At 44.9% G+C, this 15779-nt stretch overlaps 3 protein-coding genes across 4 annotated transcripts; 2 read left to right on the top strand and 1 right to left on the bottom strand.

Annotated features, from left to right (window-relative positions):
* Window positions 1-14: 14 nt before the first annotated feature.
* Window positions 15-5784, top strand: LOC136504851 (kinesin-like protein KIN-14R). Its single transcript, XM_066499879.1, has 14 exons — window positions 15-348; window positions 455-807; window positions 898-1093; window positions 1403-1479; window positions 1586-1685; window positions 1796-1903; window positions 1993-2169; window positions 2283-2568; window positions 2645-2806; window positions 2892-3107; window positions 3195-3232; window positions 3315-3478; window positions 3569-3694; window positions 4747-5784. The coding sequence occupies exons 1-14, from the start codon at window positions 195-197 to the stop codon at window positions 5524-5526; spliced, it is 2937 nt and encodes a 978-aa protein (XP_066355976.1). The 5' UTR covers window positions 15-194; the 3' UTR covers window positions 5527-5784.
* Window positions 5785-5998: 214 nt separating this feature from the next.
* Window positions 5999-8674, bottom strand: LOC136505259 (uncharacterized). Of its 2 annotated transcripts, XM_066500409.1 has the most exons (4): window positions 7912-8674; window positions 7237-7302; window positions 7011-7111; window positions 5999-6410 (listed from the first exon to the last, which is right to left on the bottom strand). In XM_066500409.1, exons 1-3 carry the CDS (start codon window positions 8602-8604, stop codon window positions 7055-7057), a joined length of 816 nt encoding a protein of 271 aa, XP_066356506.1. In that variant the 5' UTR covers window positions 8605-8674; the 3' UTR covers window positions 5999-6410; window positions 7011-7054. The 2 variants fall into 2 exon arrangements, with proteins under 2 accessions (XP_066356506.1, XP_066356505.1); XM_066500408.1 differs by having other exon boundaries at window positions 7011-7302.
* Window positions 8675-8823: 149 nt separating this feature from the next.
* Window positions 8824-12213, top strand: LOC136504703 (origin of replication complex subunit 3-like). The gene is made up of 3 exons (XM_066499673.1): window positions 8824-9099; window positions 9365-11705; window positions 11811-12213. Exon 2 carries the CDS (start codon window positions 9521-9523, stop codon window positions 11669-11671), a length of 2151 nt encoding a protein of 716 aa, XP_066355770.1. The 5' UTR covers window positions 8824-9099; window positions 9365-9520; the 3' UTR covers window positions 11672-11705; window positions 11811-12213.
* Window positions 12214-15779: the final 3566 nt, after the last annotated feature.

Below are 15779 nucleotides of genomic sequence, written 5' to 3'. Positions count from 1 at the left end.
CGACCCCTCTCCGTCCCAGTCCTCCGCCTCCGCCAAATTCGAACCCCCCCGCCCTCCGCTCCTCCCTCACCGCCCGCGCCGCCGTCACGCGAGCGACGTGATCGGTCCACTCAGTCACCGGCCGTCGTCACCGCGCACGCGCCGTCCGTCCGTCCCTCCCTCCTCGCCGAACTGATCTGGGTAGGTGGCGTGACATGGAGGACGAGGGCAGCGGCGGCCGGAGCCCGGGACAGGACGGGGACCGCGCCACGGCCGTCGTCGCGCTCGCGCCCTTCTCGCCGCCGCGCAGGGCGAAGACGGTGAGGATGTCCGAGGCCTGCGACTTCATCATCCCCTACGTCGGCGAAGGTACGCGCCCATTCCACCCGCCACCGCTCCTCTGTTTCTCTCCGCGGATCTCGACTGGCGGCTCTCGATTTCTCATCTCTGTTTTTGTCGCTGCCGTGGCCACCAGAGCGTTCGCCGGCGGCCTCGTCGGGAGCGGCGCGGGCGCTCGTACCCGCCAGTGGCGGCGGCGGCGACGGCTCGGCGTCGCTGCCCGGCGGCGTTCCGTGCGAGGGCGCGCTGCAGGACACGCCGGACTACATCCGGAGGAGCGCCGCGCGGCACAGGGTCGCGCCGCTCGAGCTCTTCTCCGCCTCAGTCTCGCCGCCGCCGCCGCCACCACCGCCCGCAGCACTTGGCGCCGCCGCTGAGGGCATGGCTTCTAGTGAGAAATGCGATGCTGCGGGTGGGGTGTCCGAGAGCGAGGCCGTGGGTGGTGGCCGAACCGACTCAGAGAGCCTGCAGCCGGAAGAAATTGAGGAGGTTATTCACATCACCAGAGATCTCCAAGAAATTGGACAATGTGGCGGCTGCTCACTGTCCAACTAAATAAAATTTCCGTGTTCATTGCAGGATAAACCCGAATGCTGTGGCCTGCTGAAACAACAGTATGGTGTGCTTCTGCGGGAGAAGGAGGAATGCAGGAGGCTGTTAGAGGACATGATGAGGGAGAACGAGCTTAAGAGCAGGCAATGCCGTGAAGCCCAGGAGTTGCTCCATGATCTGCAGATGGAGCTGATGAGAAAGTCCATGCACGTTGGCTCACTAGGTAAAGGATTGTGACAAGATACACAACTATTTGCCGCTGGCTTGTGTTGCAGTTTAGTTTAGAATTTGATAGTCTTGTAACTAAGCGCACATGCTCAATTCACTGAATTTATCACAATTACACACTTTAGGTTGTGGAAAATTTGACCGCCGCTGGCTTGTGTAGTGGTTCAGTTCAGAATTTAATAGTCTTGTAGCTAAGCGCACATGTTCAGTTCACTGGATTTGTCATCCAACAATGTCGTGCATGCTTAGGCTTCCTTGTTTTTATCGGAAGCGGTTTTGTTTGCAACTTTTGTTGTTCATGCAGCCTCTGCAGTGGAAGGGCAAGTGAAGGAGAAGAGTCGTTTGTGTCAATTATTGAAAGAATTGGGCGAAAAATTTATGGTATTCGGCTCAAAAAACATTTTACATACTTGCCTTTATGTCATATATAAGAGGTCTGATAATTTTATCTCATATGTGGTCTGACATTAATTACAATCTTATGAAGGTTTTAAAGTTGGAGCACCAGAATCTAAGACAAGAATCACTAGAGTACAAAAAATGTGTGTTAGATGCTTCACAAATGTCCGCAACAATTCAGCAATATGGTATGTTTGTGATGGTTAAGCCTTAAAATATCTTCATTATTAATATTCTTGTTTGTATTTGCTTTCTATAAACTAAATGACTATAACCATGATATGCCCATTTTGAACAGTGAATCAATATGTAAGTTTGGAATGCGAGTTTAAAGATCTTAAAGAAAAGTTTAATGAAGAGGCAAAGGAGCGGAAAGATTTATACAACAAGATTATAGAGCTAAAGGGTTTGTTGTTTTATTTTATTTTCATCTTGCAAATTTTTATTGCAGATTATAGTGGTGACAAAACTAACAGTGATTTGCATGTTGCTTAGGTAATATAAGAGTATTTTGTCGGTGCCGACCACTTAATGCAGAAGAAATAGCAGAAGGAGCTTCGTCAGCCATTGATTTTGACTCCGCAAAAGATGGAGAGCTCATTGTTAGGGGTCATGTATCTTCTAAAAAAGTATACAAATTTGATTCTGTCTTTAGCCCTGAAGAAGACCAAGGTAACTCATACAAATGCATTCACTTACCTTGTATCACATTATGGCTCATGTTTTGCAGTGACGTGATTATTCATGCTTTTAACAATAATATTTTATTCAACTTATGTATACAGAAAAGGTTTTTCAGAAAACTGCACCATATGCAATTTCAGTGTTGGATGGATTTAATGTTTGCATCTTTGCTTATGGGCAAACCGGTACTGGTAAAACATTTACCATGGAAGGAATTGATGGTGCTCGCGGTGTTAACTACCGGACTCTAGAAGAACTCTTTCGAATAATTAATGAAAGAGAGAGCACATTCCAATATGAGATTACTGTCAGTGTTTTGGAGGTGTACAATGAGCAGATTCATGATTTGCTACTTACAGGATCTCAACCAGGTGCAACAACAAAAAGGTTCGATTTAACTCATGAGCTATATTACTGTATTACTAATATAAATCACGTTATGAGATTGTACCTTTTTTTGCAGACTGGAAGTAAGACAAGTTGCAGAAGGGGTTCACCATGTACCAGGACTTGTTGAAGCACGGGTGACTAACATGAATGAGGCTTGGGAGGTGCTACAAACTGGCAGCAAAGCTAGAGTTGTGGGTTCCACAAATGCTAATGAGCATAGTAGTCGATCTCACTGGTTGGTACTTTGTCCCAAAGATATTTTGTTCACTTATGTTATTACATAGATCACAAATTATGTCCTAATTGATTTTCAATTTCAGTATACATTGTGTAATGGTCAAAGGAGAAAACTTGATGAATGGAGAATGTATAAAGAGCAAATTATGGCTAATTGACCTTGCTGGAAGTGAACGGGTAGCAAAGACAGATGCACAAGGAGAAAGATTGAAAGAGGCACAGAACATAAACAAATCACTTTCTGCACTTGGTGATGTCATATCTGCTCTTGCAATGAAGACCCCGCATATACCCTTTAGGTATTTAAATTTGAATCCTTTATTTGAATTTTAGTCTTGTAACTTAAATTATGACCAATTATTGACAATTGTTGTTTCAAATTACAGGAATTCGAAGCTAACACACTTGCTGCAAGACTCACTAAGTATGTGGTCTTTTTTCTTTTATGGAATGGTATAATCTTATACTTTAATTTAGTTTTATAATGCAATGTTTAAACAATACAGGTGGAGATTCCAAAACTTTGATGTTTGTTCAAATCAGTCCTAATGAGAATGACGTGGGTGAAACTCTTTGTTCATTGAACTTTGCAAGTAGAGTACGAGGCATAGAGCTTGGTCAAGCTAAAAAGCAAGTCGATGTTGGAGAATTGTCAAGATACAAGCTCATGGTATTATAGCATTATGTCAATATATGTATGTGCAGATGTGCTGTAAATTTTGAAGTTTACTCAAATATAACTCGCTGTTGGTTCTGCTAGGCTGGGAGAGCCAAACAGGATAGCAAGAATAAAGATGCTCAGATTAAGAGTATGGAAGAAAGGATACAAACACTTGAAGCGAAGAATAAGACCAAAGATTTGCTCACTCTGAATCTCCAAGAGAAGGTATATCTGGATATATTTAGTTGTTTATTGCCATTAAATTATTCTTGTTATTAACTTTTCCTATATATAATCATTGACCAAGAACAATAATTTTCTACATATTATAAAATTGTTGTTATACATGCATGCTCTGTGTGTGATACTTGTCACTATTATGTATAATGTTCTGGATATTAATAATGCCAATGCTTGGATGCCAAATAAGTATGCTTAGGACTTGCTTTTGCTGTCATTTATAATCCCAATGCTTGGATGTCACCTTGAAACTAGTATGGTTCAGGACTGTTCTTCTTTCAGTGATGGTATACTTGTTCACTTAAAGGCAAATGTTAAGGTACTTCTAGTAGACTAATAAAGATTGTTCATTATATTTCATTAAATGGCTAGACTAAAGTAGATAATATATTATCTTGGAAGGTAATAGGTCATCCATGACAATTTAGTGTTTATTTCTTGTTTTTCTATTTGGAAACTTAGCAAAAAAGGAAACAATGTATTTTGAATGGGTACACATGTATTTGATCCTGATGCTTTTGCCAATGTCACATGTCTATGATTTCTAATGAATTATTGCCTAGTAGCTAATATTAAGCACGGATCCAACATCTCATGCAAAGCATACACAATTTATGTTGCAAACTTTTCTCAGATGCAACTTAACAGAACTTATCATTTTCATATGTAACGTAAAATGTGGAATATGTGACAACGAACAACGATAGTTGGCACTAGTGCACAAAATTAAGTTCAATTCGTGTCATATAGAAATGTCATCTACACATTTTTTTCAATTGTGAGTGGTGCACCTTGTCGGCTAAATTGATTGACTAGACCAACCAGATCATGCAATTAACTTTCCTGTTACAACCAATTAAATGCTAATTAAAATTTCAATTAGACTGGTTAATCAAGAAAATGGATGATATAATTTTGTCTTCTTATATATCATGCTTTTGCGAAATGTGATGTGGTGAATGATGGAGTGTGCATGGGAAAATTGGAATCAAAATAAAAAATTGACATGCTTATTGCTACTTCCAAACCTTTTGTAGATCAAAGAGCTGGAATCACAGCTTCTAGTTGAAAGAAAGATAGCACGGCAGCATGTCGACAACAAGATTGCTCAAGACCATCTGCAGAAGCAGCACGGCATGAAAGAAGAGAACTCGTACCTGAGAAGCCCAATGGCCGAGAGGAACCTCAACTCCACAGCAGAGAAAACAGCAACACCTAAAGACTTCGGCATCTCCAAGCAGATGTTCTCCGACAGAAACATTGACACTTTCAGCTTCAAGCAGCTGATGTCACTAGGGGACGAGAAGGAGAACAACCCTAAAGCTGTGCAGCTGCCGCCGACAATGAAAGCGAGACGACTCTCACTCTGCAACGGTGGAGCTTACCAGCAGCCGCTGAACCCGGCTTCGCGCCGGAATTCTCTGATACCGCTTCCACAGCGCAGCTCGCTGCTGCCAATGCCCGCAGCAAAGCCTGCAGCAGCAGCAGCGCCATCACCGCTTGACAAGATCACAGAGAACCTGTCCTCGCCCCAGCTGTGCTCTCCTCCGGTTGTCTCCATCGACAAGGGCAGCAGGAGTAAGAGGATCAACAGCATCCTGCGGCGAAGCCTGCAGAAGAAGGTAGTCATTAGACCGTCTTTGGCGGCGCAGGCAGGGAAGAAAGCCGGCGCTGCAGCTGCCCAGGGGACTGACAACGCACGCAGGATGGCACGGCGAGTGCTGGTGAACGGCAGCGGAGGTGGGCAAAAGGTGCAGCAGAACAGGGACAAGGGGCGTGGGTGGAACACCGGGACGAGCCTCAGGAACAACTTCTGATCAGGAGATCGTAGCAGCTCTATTCTTAAAGAAGCCTGTGAAAATTTTTTAGGCGTTTTTTTAGGTTGGTTGTACAAAATTTAGGTGTTGTTTGATTGAGTTTGTGAGTTCTCGCATATTGTGAGAGAACTCCACGAATTGCTGCCGACTCCGATCAGGTTTACAATGCTTCCAACTTTTGTGATGCTCTGAACCACTTTGTGAGTGCTCATGTAACGATCTCTTATGCTGATTTCTATCTTTGGAGGATTACTGTCACAGAGAGCTCTCCCAATGCGTGAAGAAAATGCTTTCCCAATGCGTGAAGAAAATTTACAATGGCAAGTGGTTTTTTTCAGTACTATAGGTGCTTCAATGACCGTTTTTGGACATATCTCATCCCGTAATGGAAGTGATGCAAATTGCACAGTTAATACTGGAAATGATACTCACTGCAAAACTTGTAGCTTCGATCACCCTTTTGACAGAGAACTCATGGCAAGTGATGTAAATTGCAGAGTCAATACTGGAAATGATTCTCACTGCAAAACTTGTCATAGATTAGATGACCCTTTTGACAGAGAAATCATCCCGTAGGTGATGATGCTAGTACTGAAAATGGTTCTAATTGCAAAACGTGTCGTACAATCAAATAACACAATCTCATAATAAGTTTTGCAGTTCACACACTCAAGCCAAACTATGTTGGTGTATATAATGGGCTGACTATCATACATTTCAAACGCACCCAGATAATGGTTGCATGCCAGATCTTTCATCTTCAATTCTTCTTTGATGTCCAGGTTTTCTAATTCAGCTAACCTAAACAATGCAAAATCAGACGCCTGGCCCCTTGTCAAAAAATTGCTTCAACCCTTCACTCCGCTTGTAGGTTCCTTGGCCTCCTGTAAATCATCAGAGCCATATTATGTGCTGATAATCAACAGGGTACTTAACAAATGAATTAACACATTACACATAACAAGTCAAGCTAAAGAAAAAAACTATTATAAAACAAAAGTTAGTTGAATAAAAAGGATCATGGACTTTGTGTACACCATAAGATCTCAAATAGGCACCAAACATTGTTAGGCAACAATAGAAGATAACATGTTATTAAATGGAGAAGAAATTTTTATTGTCCTAATAATCTTAAATAAAAACCACTAATACATGAGAACTGATGCTTCTTAACAAGCAAAAGAATACTGTTAACATAATGGAAAGAGCAGCAGTGAGCCAGTGAATACAAATGAGGATATTGACAGATCAACTGAACATATTTTCTCAGTGAAGATCAGGATATGAAAATCTTGATTTAACATTGCCCTGTAATTTGTCTGTGAAAACTAACTCAAGGCATGTTTATACGACATGATTATTTACATCTATGCTATAATAAGGACTTGTTAGGACAGTGTACATTATGAAGTTTCTGTTATGGACTTGTTAGGACTTAGGACAGTGTACAATACTCACTACATTATGAAGTTTCTGTGACTTACATTTCAGTGACGTTCCAGCAAGACAAGTTAGCCTTGCTTTTGTATTAGCCTCTGCTAATGGAGTAGGCTTTCCATTCCCAATTGTCCGAATGTCCCATATCCTTATGACACCATCAGACGAAGCAGAAGCAATTAGATTGGAGAGCTCTGATCCACCCTTGCGATTATCGAAAACAACAACCCCTTTTACACGAGTTGCATGAGCACCCTCAATGCGTGAGGAGACCTTGCCGCTGGACAGATCCCAAGCAGTAACACAACGGTCCTCGCCTCCAGTGTAAAGGACTCCATTCTGAAAAAAATCACAAAAAAACATGTGAGCAAAGTGCAAAAGGTAATAGAGGCATCAGTGGGAAGACAATAAGGTAGTGGATATAAATCAATTTGAAGAGCTAGTACACATATCACGAAATAATGAGTGTCTAAACTCTAGAGTCATAATGTGGAGCTGCACCGAGATGTCAATTCAGCATGCCATGGGCAACTGAAAATCTGATGAAAACAGAAGTTGCATTCGAGAAGACAACAAATTTCAACAATATGCATGCTAATTCACTCGTAAAGTCATAATAATAATATGAAGCTACACCTAGATGTCAATTCAGCATGTCATGGGCAACCAAAAGGCTGATGAAAGCTGAAGTTGCATTTGACAAGACGATAAATTTCAACAATTTGCATCCTAATATACTCGCAAGTCAATAATAAAAATATGAGCCTGCACCTAGATGTCAATTCAGCATGTTACAAGGCTGATGCAAGCTGAATTTGCCATCAACATTTCAACAAGAAGATAGATTTCAACAATCTATCAGCTCCTCACGGTAACCCACTTTTAATAATAGTTGAATCCTAAACATGTCATGACCAATTCAACAAGATGCCCAGGCAATGGTGGTACCTTGGCAGGCGCCATGGCGAGAACCCTCTTGCCGCAGTCCATCTGATGAATAATCCTGGCATCCACGGAATCGTGCACGCTGACCTTCTCCTCAGCAGCCATGACGAACCGGTCCCCGCCGTCCCTGTCCTCAGCGTAGGCGACCGCGGACGCGGGGCGCTCGAGGCGGCAGGCGAAGCTGCGGCGGCCACGGACGAGGTTGAGCATGGCGAGCGCCCCCGCGCGGCCGACGGCGAGCGCGACGCGGCCCGACGGGTGCACGGCGAGCCCCTCGACGGCCTCGTGGCGCGGGAAGGCGCGGAGCGTGGCGAGTAGTGCGAAGCCGTCGGCGTCGTAGAGGAGGAGCGCGCCGTCGTCGCAGGCGGCCAGGAGGTTCCGCGGCACGGGGCCCCGGGAGTAGAAGGCGAGCGCGGAGACGGCGGCCGAGGGGTCCAGGAGCGGGCCGAGGTCCGCGGCGGAGGGGAGGTCGTAGAGGCGGGCGGAGTCGTCCGCGCCGCCGGACGCCGCCAGCCCCGCCCGCGGCGCCGCGGCCACGCAGCGCACCGGGCCCGTGTGAGCCGAGTACGAGAAGAGCGGCGCGAGAGTGAGGGTCTCGGAGGGCGAGGCGCTGGTGGCGGTGGCGGAGGGGTTGGTCAGGGTTTTCAGGGAGAAGCCCCAGATGAAGCGCTCGTAGGAGCCGGCGACGAGAGCCATGGCAGCAAGCGAAGCCCTCGCGCCGCCGCCGCCGCCGGTTCGTTGGGGGGGAAAGGGTTTTGGGGTTAGACCAAGGGAGTGGACGTTTTTGGACACGGAAGACGGAACTGGGTGGCTTTGTGACGCTGGCTTGTGGGGCCCACTGTATCAACGGTTGGCGTGGCACGAATCTTAACGTGCTCCCTCTCGGGCTGGCAAGCGGGCCCCACGAACTGGCGGCCGGCGGTTCATTTGCTCGCGAAGAGCACTAGGGCCGCCGCCGGCGGATCTCAACACCTGGCAGAAGCAAATCGGCGTGGCACCCGCCGGGCGCCGCTCCCTCCTTCCGGCCGCTGCCCGCTCCGCCCGTCGCCCGGCCACCGCCGCTCTTTCCCCCAGGTGCCTGTAATCCCCCTCCTTCGCGCCATCGTTCGCACCGCAACCGTGCCGTCCATACCTGAGGAGGCGGGGGCGAGGAGGAGCAAGCAGGCAGGAAGGAGCCGAGCATCTTGCAAGGTAATTTTTTTTTCCTTATTAATCGCCTAGAAATCACTTGTAGTCTTACAACGTTATTTTTCAAGCTTTCAACAGCAGCTGACACTTTGATCTAACGAACATTTACAGTCTTGGCACCTAGAATTCACTTGGGTTAACCATAATCCTAAATCAATGTTACTGCATCTTTATCAGGGTTGCAAACTGAACCAATATATTCAGATTACACATGTATGCTCAGTAATTATTTTAGTTGCGTGTCCCTTATTTTTATCTGCATTTACAGATTATGCACGTCGAGGTGGCATTGCTGATGGAGGTGAAGACGGGAGGCTTGAATGCACCAAATCTTCACTAATTTGGCAGATATTCCTCCCTAAGCTACAACCACCAACCGCCGCTGCAGCAGCATTCGCCGACTCCTGCTCCAGTCAAATCAGCCATGTCAGCGCCACCCTGTGACACCCTGCCCACCGCTGCCAACAACATCCAGCCATTTCTTGTCCTTCACAAGGCTGCTGCCTCCTCGGTGCCATCTTCCCGCGGTAAGCGCCAGATTCAGACCTCACAGCCATCCTCACCCAACCCCAAATCAGCAAACAGGTGTCGTCAGCCAGTGGGCAAGGAGTGTGAGGACGAAGGGGGTTTGGAGCTATACGAGCAGCTGCGCATTGAGGCCTTTCACCGAACCTGGTCCAAGATCCAGTCCACCATTGATGAGGTCCTCAGGGCCATCAACCTCAAGCTGTTCGACCAGGTGCTGCAGTGGGCCAAGGAGTCCTTCGCCTCGGTCCGTGCCATCACGGAACCGCACCGCACTGAAGTCCAGCAGCCATACCCTCTCCTGACTGATGTGATCTGCAGAAGGATCCCCACAGCATTCGTCCTCACCAAGAATGCGGAGTTTGTTGATGATATCACAACATTTCATGATCTCGCAGGGCATATGAAGTTCAATGGATGTCACGTAGTCAAGCTGTCAGCAGCTGAATTATCAGCAAAACATGGAGTTGGTGGGTGCTTTAGGAGCCTGTTGCGGCAACTACTATCCTATGTTCCTGATGTCGCTGATGTATCTGCGCTGGCATCATGGTATTGTGAAGCTGGGAACTTTGATCAGCCTATCATTGTCATAATTGATGATTTGGAGCAATGTTCTGGTGATGTGCTGGGAGAGCTTGTGATGATGCTGAGTGAATGGGTGTTTAAAATTCCAGTCTTCTTTGTAATGGGGATAGCAACTACCCTTGATGCTCCAAAGAAGCTTCTCTCATCAGAGGCCCTTCAACGATTAGAGCCCTGCAAACTTACCTTGGGGTCTCCCTCAGATAGATTGAATGCACTTGTTGAGGCCATCCTTGTTAAACCATGCGCTGGATTTTGCATCAGTCATGAAGTCGCACTGTTCCTCAGAAATTACTTTTTTAGGCATGATGGGACAATAACTTCTTTTATTACTGCTCTCAGGCTTGCATGCAGTAAGCACTTCTCCATGGAACCTCTAAGCTTTTTGTGCATAGGAATGCTGGAGGAAGATTCTGAAGAATTTTGGCATGATAAGTTTGAATCACTCCCTCAAGCAATACAGAAATGTGCTTTTGATCTACCCTCATCGAAAAATGCAAATAATTCAAACAATTCTTGCAACATGGTAGAAGGATTGTCTAGGCTGCTGAAATTGCAAAAGGATTGGAGTTCTGTTCTCTTGTGCCTGTATGAAGCTGGAAGACATGACAAAGTGCAGCTTTTGGATATCTTCTGTGAGGCAGTCAACCCAGATTTGCAAACTGAAAATGCACCAGATAGTTACCTATTTGCTTCTAAAGTGACTTGTGAAAACTTATTAGGAGTAAAGTCAGGGTCTGCTAAAGGATTTATAGCCCAAGTAATGAATACAATAAGGTACTTGCCTACGGAAATTTTGTTACATGTCCTTGAAGTTTGGAGCATCCATTTAGATGGAATGAGTGAGATCAATGAGAGAGTGAAGGAGCTTCAGTCGACCACAATTGGTGCCGATAGTGTTAGAGCCAAAAGGAGATCAACCGCCAATACTGGAAATGGAACTGTTGTACTAAATGAGAAAGCGGCTGTGCTATTACAGGATGTTGTTAGGAAATATTTGGTACCTGTTGAGTGCTTACCTTTTCATGAAATCATCTGCTTCAAGAATGTTGACATTCTCCAATCTGCGCTGATTGGAAATCCAAGAAGAATGATTCAACTTGATCTTCTGAAGTCACAGAGCCATCTGAAATGCTCTTGTTGCAGTAGGAGTGGTGCTGCTGTGTCAGGATCGTTGCATGACACATCAATCATGTGCAACCTAGCCCAAGAATATGGTGATGTGATTAACCTTCATGATTGGTACACGGCCTTTGAAGGCATTATCAAGAGCACAAATTCAAAAGCCAAACGGAAATCTTACAGTTCTCCCTCGAAGAAGAAATCAAAACCCACACCTCCAGAGGCTGAAGGTATGATCCAAGCAAGGTTTTGCAGAGCTGTTACTGAGATGCAAATCACTGGCCTTGTTCGGATGCCAAGCAAGAGAAGGCCCGATCTTGTGCAGAGAATCACGTTTGGTCCTTAATGGTTCCGTGATTACATGCATGCTATACATACAGGTGAAACATTTTTCTACTAGTAGGGATTTGAATGATCAAGGTAGATTAGGTACAAGCTTGTGCTCTTTGGCTCTTACTTAGATGGCTTTCTTTTTGCATCTGCAGGCTCATGATAATACCACCATGTAGTAAATTGAACAGCCGTGGAAGGAAGGTTCAATCACTTCTATCGATGCATGTAAAGAATGAAGTCCACATGGAATCTTTGCAAGAGAGCCGTGAAATGGAGCAGCAGCCAGTTCAGATATGCAGTGCTGATATTGCGTACAATGGCTAAGCTATGTCATTGTTTTTCCTTAAGAGCAGTATTAAACATGTTTTAGCTATTGATCCGCACTCTGTAGAGCTGACATCGGCTCATGTAGCCCAAGGGTTATCTATTTTGAGTGTTCATGTCCAGTTTTCCTGATGTTTCATTACATTGCTTGATGTTTCACAACAGCACAACTATGCCTGATGTTCCCTTTGTCTTAGATATGGCCAATCCTATTTTCCCGATGTTTCATTACATTGTGAGTGATTGTATTACTGTCAAAAGGTTCTAGCAAAACGCTATACCTCTTAAGATCATGGAAAACCTCTTTGGAATTAGACAGATTCTGAGACCTACAAAACGATCAACAGGCATCCATATATGCGTCAAAGCGTCGACACGTAGCAGTTTTACAAAATGTGATACTATGTGTCTATTAGAGGCACCGAGTATTTACTGTGACAACATCAAATTGTAGAAAACAGATCCTTCAGATCGTGCGGCGTCATAGAGTGGTTGTGTGGGAGACCGTGAGTTTTTTTTGTCAATGGTTGGTAATGATCCATTTCAACTTTACTAGACACTGAGCTTACCACAAATTTGGTCCTGAATTTTAACTGCAGGTTCAAAATTTGAGTAGGCTCCCACCGGTGGGTCCTCCGTTGGTTTGATACGTGTTACATTAGCTAGCTAATGAAATGACCAAATCGAATCATATACTGTAAAAGTACGTTTTACAGTCCGTCTTCAAGTTGCGACGTATACGTCCTAGGCCATGGGCCGATCGTCAGCGACAAACGACTGAGGGTGCAGGACAGAGGGCGAAACCATGGCACGATGAGCCCACGATGGTGCCGGCTCCACGGAATACAATCACGCCAACTACAACAGTCCCCTCTTCAGTCCAACTTTAATATCCATCAAGCATCAAGGTTGAAGGTTAGGGTTTGTTTTGCTCCCGTGGTCCCTGGTCCCTTCAAAAACTTTGCACAGATCTTAAAGAAGTTTGGTACTCCTCCGTCCAAAAGAAAAGTGATGTTCTGGGATTTTTCAGACAAATTAGTGGAGAGAAATATATCTAATACCCTTACTATATCCCACGTGATTCACTTAAAAGAAGGGATGTCGCGTGGTTTACTTCCTAATTATGACGCGTTGCATGCAAGCATGCAGAGATCCGAGGCAAGCAACAAACAGTAGCACATCTCAATTAGTAATTTGGCACTAGATTTGTGGGCCAACCACATGTCTAAAACTCATACATCATTTTTTCTGAGACAAATTTTAAATCATAGAACATCATTTTTTTTGGGACAGATGGAGTAATTATAATTATTTTAGGCGTGGGTAGTGGGTTTAGTCTAACCTCGGCCCGACCCATGTTCAATCAAGGGGAATAATTATCTCATGACGTTATTGTCCTGTTCTAAGCAGGTCCAATGGTGTTTGCAGAGATGATGGTCTTGGCAGTGTTTGGCGGTAAATTCCATTTATTTACCAACAATTGTTCTACCTTATTGTTGTCATCAATTTTCTGTTCCAAAGATTGTCAGATGAACCAGAGTTTAAGTCAGCTGATTCCCAATGGCAACTTCAGTTCATCAATTTAACTCTCGTCCAACCCTACTAGAATTGATTAGGTGGCTTGCTTGTGGTGAGTAGGATAGGCAAAGTAGTGGCTATTAGAGTTGCCTTTTATTCTAACCACTTTGCTCTAGCATTGTGGCTTTGAAGTTTTTTAATAGGCTGTTCAAACCCCCATCCATCCTAGGATAGAGATCTTAAGCAATTATAGTTATCAAGTACCACTAGGTGAGGACTAACAATGCATATGAGTTAGACCTAGTGTCATGGTGACGGAGCAAGTGGAAATATTTTGAAAATGCTAACTCAAGTGCTAAAGGTGCTGTTATTCTGTGGAACACATTTGGAATCAGCACATTTGAAAAACACTTTGGCAGAGGACCTAGATGTGGGAGTTTTCACTCCACCAGAATTCTATGGTCCTTGGCCCTGATTAGGTGATAGGAACAAGGAGCCGACTAGAGGGGGTATGAATAGTCGTTTCTCAAACTAATTTCTACGGCTAGCTAATCAAAACAGTGGAAATAAAACTAATCGTCTAGCCATGACTACACCCCTCTATCTAAGTAATCGAGCACCTTATAAAAGATCCTAAATGAGTTATACTAAGGCGCCAAGCTGTTGGGAGCTCACGTAAATAATTCTAGTTGGCAAGGTCACTCAAACTTATGCAACTAGTCACACAAGCACATGCTAGTAAATGAAGTGCACAAAGCACAAGATACTAACACTACACTAGCACTAGGAGAGAGCAACTATTTAGCTAAACAAGCTAACTAGTTACAAGAGCAACAACACTAGCACAAGTATACAACAAGTAAATACAAGCAAGTGAGGGAATTGCAAATGAGCAAGAAGACAAGTTGACATGATGATTTTTATCCCGAGGTTCGGTGGTTTGCCAACCACTTATTCCCCATTGAGGCAAGCCCAAGGTTGCACCCGATCCTCTTGCTAGTAGCAAGCCTGCAAGCTCGCACTCACCACCAAAGGTGTACTCCAATGATGGGAGCTCTAACACTTGATCCAGATGAACCTCACTTCTACTAGAGTTGCTCTTCTCAATCTCTCGTGGGACAAGCACAACACCCCTCACAATGCAATCTCCTCTGAAGCACCGCACAATCTTCGTGTGTGCTACATGGAGTTCACAAGCCTCCAAATTGTCTAGGAGGTGACAACCTCCAAGAGTAATAAGCATCATCGGCTTGCAACATGAAAACCTAGTGCCACTTGATGCAACCGCACAATGCAAATCACTAGGAATCGCTCTCTCACTTTTGGATGCTATCTCCACTAAGCACAATTGAGTTGGAGGGCTAGAACACTCCACAAAAGGATGGACACTAAGTCCCTAATGTGTTCAACAAGCCCCATGGGCTGACCACCACTCTATACATATAGAGGAGGGGGCAAAACTAGCCATTAAAGCCTCTCAGCCCACGCCTCCATAGCCTAGCGGTCCAACCGGCCTTCATGGTGGTTGGACCAGCAAGGGCCCAATGGCTACTTCAGCCACGCCAACGGTCGACTATGCGCTGCCTTCAATTAATCTGATGCTATTGTTCATATCTAATGAGTCAACCACTGGATTATTTCGATGATGACTAGAGAGATCCAAAACACAAAAATTAGCCACATGATTAGTTTGGTGTCTTACATCGAAAAGTGCGCCATGCTCATTTGAATTTTCTCAACCTCCTGTACGCTTGGTCAGAATTGGTGGTCTAACCGACCCATGGCCGAAGTCGAACTACCCGGTCCAGTCAGTTGCCCCTTGGTCAGAACAATGCCTCCATGGATTTTGGTGCCTTGTACCCACGTGCCTTCGAAGCATGTGCTATGGCCACCTAGCCATGGTCATACGGCCAGCTAGGCCGGTCCAACTGCCAAGGCCACCAGCACAACCCACAGTAGCCCTACGCACCCTCTTCTTCTTCTTCTTCAAACCTATTAAAAAGAACAAGATAAGACATCAAAGCGATCATACCAGCACTAAGAAGTGGACCCCGTTAGGACACTCCCTCCAAGAATTCCATCTTTCGCTCCCACTTTCGCTCTCTACTTTGCTATTGAGAGTTCAGCGACCCACAATTTGAGACTTTGTGTAACACCCTCGGTGTTACGCCCTAAATCATTTACTAAAACATGTCATGAGTATCATGTTTATGTGTTAATGCATGTGATAGAATGTGTAGATAAATTTCTTGTAACTTAAAATGATCAATAAAAATACT

The sequence above is a fragment of the Miscanthus floridulus genome, chromosome 14, assembly GCF_019320115.1.
Source record: "Miscanthus floridulus cultivar M001 chromosome 14, ASM1932011v1, whole genome shotgun sequence".
NCBI lineage: Eukaryota > Viridiplantae > Streptophyta > Magnoliopsida > Poales > Poaceae > Miscanthus > Miscanthus floridulus.
The sequence above is the reverse complement of the archived record's forward strand: the minus strand, read 5'-3'. Positions and strand labels throughout refer to the sequence as shown.

Bases quoted from the DNA above. Each gene is read 5' to 3' on its own strand.
- LOC136504703 (XM_066499673.1), top strand. From the start codon at position 9,521: ATGTCAGCGCCACCCTGTGACACCCTGCCCACCGCTGCCAACAACATC.
- LOC136505259 (XM_066500408.1), bottom strand. From the start codon at position 8,604: ATGGCTCTCGTCGCCGGCTCCTACGAGCGCTTCATCTGGGGCTTCTCC. The intron at 7,303-7,911 runs GTACCACCATTG...GATTTTTTTCAG, and splicing joins TCGCCATGGCGCCTGCCAAG to AATGGAGTCCTTTACACTGG.
- LOC136504851 (XM_066499879.1), top strand. From the start codon at position 195: ATGGAGGACGAGGGCAGCGGCGGCCGGAGCCCGGGACAGGACGGGGAC. The intron at 1,686-1,795 runs GTATGTTTGTGA...CATTTTGAACAG, and splicing joins CGCAACAATTCAGCAATATG to TGAATCAATATGTAAGTTTG. The intron at 2,170-2,282 runs GTAACTCATACA...TTATGTATACAG, and splicing joins TAGCCCTGAAGAAGACCAAG to AAAAGGTTTTTCAGAAAACT.